General features: G+C 44.0%; 1 protein-coding gene across 1 annotated transcript; it reads right to left on the bottom strand.

The window, feature by feature from the left end:
- Positions 1–964: 964 nt before the first annotated feature.
- On the bottom strand, positions 965–6,354 carry DYNLL2 (dynein light chain LC8-type 2). Its single transcript, XM_077481142.1, has 3 exons — positions 6,219–6,354; positions 2,251–2,389; positions 965–1,408 (listed from the first exon to the last, which is right to left on the bottom strand). Exons 2-3 carry the CDS (start codon positions 2,380–2,382, stop codon positions 1,271–1,273), a joined length of 270 nt encoding a protein of 89 aa, XP_077337268.1. The 5' UTR covers positions 2,383–2,389; positions 6,219–6,354; the 3' UTR covers positions 965–1,270.
- Positions 6,355–7,887: the final 1,533 nt, after the last annotated feature.

The raw sequence follows: 7,887 nt of genomic DNA, 5'->3' as shown, positions 1-7,887 counted from the left end.
TTGTGAACGTGTGCAGATCAGAATTTCCAACTTTAGTAGCAGCATTATTTGCTCTAGCAACTCACTGAAAGCCAGAGAGCCATGCAACTAGCATTTCCCCCTCAGCTCCAGTTAACCCACAAGCATCCCTAACCTTCATTTTGGGGCTGTTAACAGATGAGGTTGATTTGGAACAAGTTTAAAAAAAGCTTTCTAAAAAGCCAGCTTGCAGCTGTCTATAATGACAGTCAGCACTCACGTATTCCCAAACTGCAGGAGGGAAGAACAAAAAAAAAAAAAAAAAAAAAAAAAAAAAAAAAAAAAGCGCAACTGTGTTACTATTAGAGATTTATTATTGCCATGCATCTACAATATGAAGAAAGTTATAGATTTGAAGGCAAGATGGTTATAGATGCAGTTTGCCAAAACAGTTTACTGTAGCAACTTCCTCTAAAGTCCACTCCCAAGAACACAAGTATTGACGTCAGATAAGTTACTGAACTCAGTGTCCTGCAAGAGGTTAGCAGCTGCCGATTCTATTCTTCCTCCTATTATCACCAAAATCATTGTGCATTCTCAATTAAGCAAAAGTCACAATGCTTATGAGAATGTGTTGGAAAAATAAGTTCTGAGGGAAGCTGCTGTACTGGCTTTTGCTCAAGGTTGTCAACCCATTTCTGTTTTAAAAATGTTCTGGGGCTGCCTTTGTACCAGACTGGAATAGGGTTTTATTAATCTGTTCCTCAGCACATGTTTTCCCAGCATTAACAAAAAAAAAAAAAAAAAAAAAAAAAAGAAGAAACCTATGACACACACACACACACACCCCAATTCCCCAGGCAGTCACTCCGTGAAGCCAAACCTGACTTAACACCAAACTATGTGGCATATAATTGCTTCATGAACGACTCATTTGATTCTTGTACCCTCAGTTCCAAAAAAAAAGGGGGGAAATTAAATAAAAAGTTGAAGTATCAATAGCATGTTTGGTGTATTATAGTTTATTTTCTTCCCATTTAAAGGCCATTGAAAAGCATTTACAGTTTCCCCAAGTGCATTACAACAAGAAGGGGAAAGGAAAAAAAAAAAAAAAAAAAAAGAAAAAAAAAAAAAAAAAGCAGTAACAAAATAAAGCCGCCTTGTCTCCAGGCAACTAAACAAAAGTCATTTTACTGCAACATATACACATTAAATATAGTATACAGTCCATGCAGCTGCTCAGCCATGTTAGAGGGGATCCTGGCTCCAGCCATCAGTGCATTACAGTCCATAAATTTCATTGTGCCTTTTTCTAGCCAGATTTGAAGAGGAGGATTGCAACCTGGCCCAAGTAGAAATAGATGAAGTGTTTTGTCTCATGTGTTACATAGCTGCCAAAGTTTCTGCCAACAATGCAGTGCCAAGTTGGGTTGTATTTCTTGTCAAATTCCTACAAAAGAAAAAATAATTTGATATAAATGCAAAAGGGAAAAGTTACATTACTGGGGCAACAAACATGGCAAAAACTGAGGGGCACAAGATGAAACAGTCATACAATTCCTGAGAGTTATGGTCATCTTCAGTAACTGGCACTTAAAGGGCAACTCCACTCATGGGGAGAGAAAAAAATAAATAAAATTATATATAATAAAAAACACAAGTCTTATTGCATTAAGTTACCTTTCCTATCTGTAGCACTGCCATTTTATGCAAAAAGGCTCCCTGGGAGGCGTTTTGTACACCGTGTAGAGAATTCCCCCAGAAACGTAATTTCCTGCTTGTGCGCTTGGCTATTAACGTTTTTCCTAGGAATTTGCACAGACAAATCATATATTTTGAGCATCCCCTGCAACAAATGTAATTTGTTGGTGAAGCTCAAAGATTAAATCATGTCTAAAGGGAGGCAGACCCTGCCCCTTTGTTCAGAATTATAGAACCACTCCCATACAGATTCACTTAGCAAGTGGACAGACAAACCTAGTTCCTTCACTCCCGGTAGAAAGATAGCGAAGTTCCATTTTTGTGAGGAACTCCGCTTGATAGAAATGAGAGTTAACGCTTTATGGTTTCAGAGAAGTTTTCTACAATTTGACATAAAAGCTCTCTGCAGTAACCCCCTAAAAGAAATTTAGTTGCAGAACTAAAGAGACTAAAAATTATATATAACTAAGCAAAACAATTTTCCCTCAACCTCCAGATCATGTGATGCCACAAAGGAAAAATGCAATTTAAAACTTGTCATGATCATTCTTGGCATTGCAATTTGACTGTTTGCAAAAATTGATAAAATACCTTTTTGATATAGGCAGCAATGTCTTTCTCGATGTTGTATTTCTCCATAGCTTGTGTGGCACAGTCCACAGCATCCTGCTGCATGTCCTCGGACATGTCAGCATTCTTGATCACAGCTTTTCTGTCAGACATATTGTACCTAGAACAGAGGAGTAAAACATGTTATCCTTCAGGCACACCCTCACAGTTCTCCACAGTATATAGTATTTCAGGGAACTGATGGCCCATATTTAAACAAATATTTAGTGGGCACACACACACGTCTATGGGAAAGAGGGAAAAAAAAATAATCAATGTAGCATTCAATGGGTAATCAGCCTAGTTTGGAGTACTGGCAACAAGAGGATAAAGAATTATGACCCACTATATTTGTGGTGTGGCCTACATTGACTGCTGGCACCAAGTCATTCTTATGGACCACCTTTGCTGCTCTAGGTATACAACACACACCACTGAATATGCATCTCAGCAGGGGTATTCCATGTTTGATAAATTTAGGACTATTTTCCCAGTAACTGGCTCTGATCTTCCCCCCCCCCCCCCCCAGTTACTGAGAAAATAGTCTAAAATGTATAGAACATACATACATACATCTCAATTAAAAAAAAAAGTCAACTGACCTTCAACAACACAGTTACAATTTAGCAGCCAAACTTTCCCAGTTGTATTTCAAACTAGTTTAATGTGACCTTCAGTGTAACAAGACTGTATCCTGTAGAAAATATACATTTTACAATACAATATTTGTATCCATTAGCACTACACCTTTAACCAGAGACAATCACTGGAAAGTAGTTGCTGAAAAATATATCCTGGAGGCAACAGTTTGTTTTGGCAAGATTTGTAGCTAAACCTAACTGGGGGGATGAGCAGACGTTAGTCTGGCAACCACAAAGCGTTGACAGCTACAGGTGGCCAAGAACCAATAATGCATTGAGCTTCAATGTGAACAATGCTGGGAATGGCCAAGGTTGCAATGTGGGCGTAGAACTAAGTGGGACTTAGTCAGTTCAGCAAAGCCATCTTTGATGTTCTGGGGTGAGCCCTAGTCTCAGAATTAAAGCAGAAAATCTCACAGCGGGATCTTACCATGAACTATTCACTGGTATTAAAGTGGCCAAAAAAGATGGGGGGGGGGGAGTATACGATATAGTGCTACCAGTATGCCCATCATATACATGAAGAAATTATGTATGCCATGACCAAAATCTCAAAAGGTAAATAATCTTAAACTGGTGTACAAGGTAAACGCCAATAAAAAGGACTTAACGATATTAAAGTGTAAAATGACTTCAGCACCAACAATATAGGAATATAATTGAGCGTAAAAATAAAGTGGGGTGTTGTGCATTTTTTTTTTATACTTTCACTTATATTGATATCACCACAAATACGATTTGATATATTGTCAGTGCTGAAGTCATTTTCTTGAAGATCATTTAGTGGGCGTTTACATTGTATGCCTTTTTTTTTTAAAGGGATATTAAAGTCCGATTTTACTTTAATTACAAACATGTTATACTTACCTGCTCTGTGTAGTGGATTTGCAGAGTAGCCCCGATCCTCCTCGGGTCCCCATCCACATTCCTGGCCCCCTACCACCTTCTGCAGAGTACACCCACAGCAAGTAGCTTGCAATGGGGGTCCCTGAGCCACTGTTGAGTGTCCAAAAAAACAAAACCTCCACAAACTCAGCACCAGCCCCTTATTGGCTCTGATTGACATTAGTGGCAGCCATCCTGCAGAGCCGCTGCTCTTGTGTGTATTGCTGGATCCAGATAAGGCTAAGGTGAGTATTTTGGGGGGGGGGGGGGGGGGTGTAGAGGCTGCTGCACAGGTTTTTTTACCTTCATGCATAGAAGACTTGTAGGACCGTTTGCATTTACCTTTCCACTATTTTTTTTATTTTCCGACATAACAATGGTATCTTTCTCAGCAGCTGAGCTTACCATAAATTTGACTAAAATGAGGATCTTCAGGCTATATGAAATAAAAAAAGTCAGCACCTATGAATACAGTAGCTGCTTTATAATAGGAGCCTTACATGTCCAATGAACCAGCGCTGTCCTCACCTGGGCCAATTTTTTTACCAGTCTGCGAGCTCCGACTGACTCCTTGCCGCTTCCCACTCCACATGTGCAAGTTGTGCAGTGCATTGTGAATGGTCCTGCAGCCTTCTGGGACCTATGATGTGTCCCAGGAGGGCATGAACTTCCACCCAGATTGCAAAGGCAATCTAGGCAGAAGTGGGAACCTGTCAAAACCAAATAAAAGGCCCCCCCCCCCCCCAAAAAAAATAAAAAATGAATAGATGTATCCAAGAGCAATAGGAGGTGGTGGGGCAGAAACGCAAATCATCTCCTTTTGGGTGATATTCAACTTTAAAGTGGTTGGAAACCTCAGAAATTAAATATTAACGCATATACCTATATAGAGTCAACTTCTGACAAGTTCTCTCAATACCAGGAGGTAGAAAAAAATAAAAAAATAAGTGCAGATAGGGAGGGAGCTCCAGCCAATTTGCACTCAGGAACAAAGCTGAAGCTGTCAGATGGGAGGAGAATGTGTCCCTTCCCTCCAATCAGCTCAGAGTATCTTCAGTACTCTGCCCCTTTCTTTCCTGAACTCTTAGACAAGCTTTAAAAATTCTGGACTTTGAATTGAAGAAAAGACTGCAGATAGACAGGTACAACTTATGCAGGAGGAGTGGTTTCATCTGCGAATAGTCCCTTCACTGAGTATATATGGAAGGGTTTGCAACCACTTTAAAGGTACCCCAATATTACCATTGCATTTGGCCCAGCAGCTTCTTACCATGAACTCACACCACTGGTGTTAAGGAGGCACACTATAGTGGTATTGGCTTCAACACCCACTTGCCCATGACCTGGCATTAAAATGGATTGAGATTACTGTGGCTTCGGTCTCAGCACCTTCTTATCAGGACATCTTCCCTGGTGTTAGGGTAGATTGGGACTACCATGGCTTTGGTCTCAGCACCTTATGACCTCTTCCCTGGTGTTAGGGTGGATTGGGACTACCGTGGCTTTGGTCTCAACACCTTATCATGACATCTTCCCTGGTGTTAGGGTGGACTGGGACTACCGTGGCTTTGGTCTCAGCACCTTCTTATGATCTCTTCCCTGACATTAAGATGAATGGAGACCACTGTGGCATTGGTCTTAGCACCTTCTCACCATGAGCTCTTCCCTGGTAGTAAGATGGATTGACACTACCATGGCATTGGCCTCTGCACCCCCTTACTATGAACTCTTGCCTGGTGTTAAGATGGATGGAGACCACAGTGGCATTTGTCTCAGCACCCTCTTCCCATGAACCCTATTGGTGTTAGGGTGGAGTGACACTCCAATGGCACTGCAAAGGTATAGCTACCTAGGAAACACGTGAGATGATGCAGCTGTTTTATGTGAACATGACCCACCCAAACAACAGGTTTGCTGGGCCACAAAGCAGCACTAGCCATATGAAGACTAACTGTGCTACTTAGGCCACCCCCTGCACAGCCACATTACATAACAGGAGGGCATGCACAAGCAACGGTGCATTCAAATCCCAAAATGACACGAAGAGCCCCATGTGCAAAACATGGCTGCTCAGAAGATGGTCATTACAATCAATTAGTCATTAAGACATGGTCAGCTGTAGGAGGAAATAAAGCCAATGGAAGGTATAGAGGGCTGGAGGTTGGGCTTAGCACTGCTGGCCCATCAGTCAGTAGCCATGCCCTTTAACACTGCACTGGTCCAGGATGGCCAGGAGGCCCCTATTCACCCCTTTGTAGGTCTGCAACGTAACGCTACGGTAACACGACCCCAACCAGGACACCCACCTCACTCTACACGAGTCACCGCCCAGCTCATAGCATAGGCAGCTTCCACAAAGCTCCAGCATACATTGGAAGCAGAGCAGCGTCCACAAGGCCCGGACTCTCCCCTCAGTCCTCTTACCTATCACAGTGTGGAGATCCCCCTCAGTGCGCTGTATCTCTCTCCAGACCTGACTAGCGCTCTAACACTCGGCGTCCCTGTGAAATAGCAGCCCCTCCCCCTGCAGTGGCTCAACCAACCGCCGCCGCTATTGGTGGAAGCCGCGCCCTCCCCAGCACTGCAGGCATTTTCCTCTCGCTCTCCTCTCCCTACATCTTATTTCATCCCACAATGCCGTGAGAGGAATTGCGGAGCTCCGGACCACGAAAAGCAGTGGCCTATCAACGACTCCGTCTATTTCATGGTCCCTGCTTCTCCCCGAATGTGGACAAAGTTTGTCACATCCACCTCACCGACTGCTATAGGGAAGGATAGTGCTGGCAACTGCTAGGAGAGACCTGACTGAACGCCAGGTGTTTTATTACCCTGACTGAATGACATGGAGTGTGCTAAAGCTAACTGTATGTCATGAATAGTTACCATGGTGTAACCACCCCTCCCCCAGCTCTAAAACATGGTGTCACCCCCCCCCTCTAAAACATGGTGACACCCCCCACCCCCAATCAGGCTCTAAAACATGGTGTCACCCCCCCCCTCTAAAACATGGTGTCACACCCCCTCATTCGGTTCTAAAACATGGTGTCACCCCCCTCTAAAACATGGTGTCACACCCCCCCTCTAAAACATGGTGTCACCCCCCTGGTGCTCTAAAACATGGTGTCACCCCCCCTCGGGCTCTAAAACATGGTGTCACCCCCCCCCTCGGGCTCTAAAACTGGTGTCAACCCCCCCCCCCCCATTGCTTCTAAAACATGGTGTCACCCCCCGGCCTCTAAAACAAGGTGTCACCCCCCCTTGGGCTCTAAAACATGGTGTCAACCCCTCTATTGGTTATAAAACATGGTGTTAACCCCCCCATCAGGCTCTAAAACATGGTGTCACCCACACCCCCTTCGGGCTCTAAAACATGCTGTCACCCACCCCCCTCAGGCTCTAAAACATGCTGTCACCCCCAATCTGGCTCTAAAACATAGTGTCAACTCCCTCTATCGGTTTTAATACATTGTGTCACCCCCAATCGAGCTCAAAAACATGGTGTCAAACCCCCACCCCCATCGGGCTCTAACACATTTTGTCACACTGTGCAAGGATTTTCGACACACTAGGCAAAAATCTCATTTTGCCGCCCCCTGACTCCACTCCCCTGCCCATGTATACAGTGGAGGTGACGGGGTGCAGATTTTTGGAGAGCCTTTCCACCAATTTCTTCAGCCGTGGTCTGCAAGCCCGCACATATGCCTCTGAACCTGGCCTAAAGACAAATAGTGGTGGTACGCCAGCTGTGGTCTACAGGTATATGGACAGGCTAGGGTAGTATATATATATATATATATATATAATATATATAGGCTAGGGTAATATACGGACGGGCTAGGGTAGTCTATGGATAGGCTGAGTGTGTTGGGGGTGTTGGTCACGGCAGAACAGTGAAGGTGTACAGAGCAGCAGAGTGGATGTACAGCTGGAGGAGTCCTCCTCTGATGAGTGGGGATATGGAGCAAACAGAGAGCGGGGAGCTCCTTCTGCAGAGCAGGGCTGGTTGTGAATGGCAGTCGGGTAGTCCAGGACCAACATAGATTATGCGATTATCTGTCAGGTCACATGCACATACCAGTCCGCTGCATCAAAA

Source organism: Lithobates pipiens, unplaced genomic scaffold (assembly GCF_037356315.1).
Source record: "Lithobates pipiens isolate NorthernLeopardFrog02 unplaced genomic scaffold, aLitPip1_a1.2 Scaffold_16, whole genome shotgun sequence".
NCBI classification, from domain to species: domain Eukaryota; kingdom Metazoa; phylum Chordata; class Amphibia; order Anura; family Ranidae; genus Lithobates; species Lithobates pipiens.
This window is presented reverse-complemented; position numbering and strand designations above follow the sequence as displayed.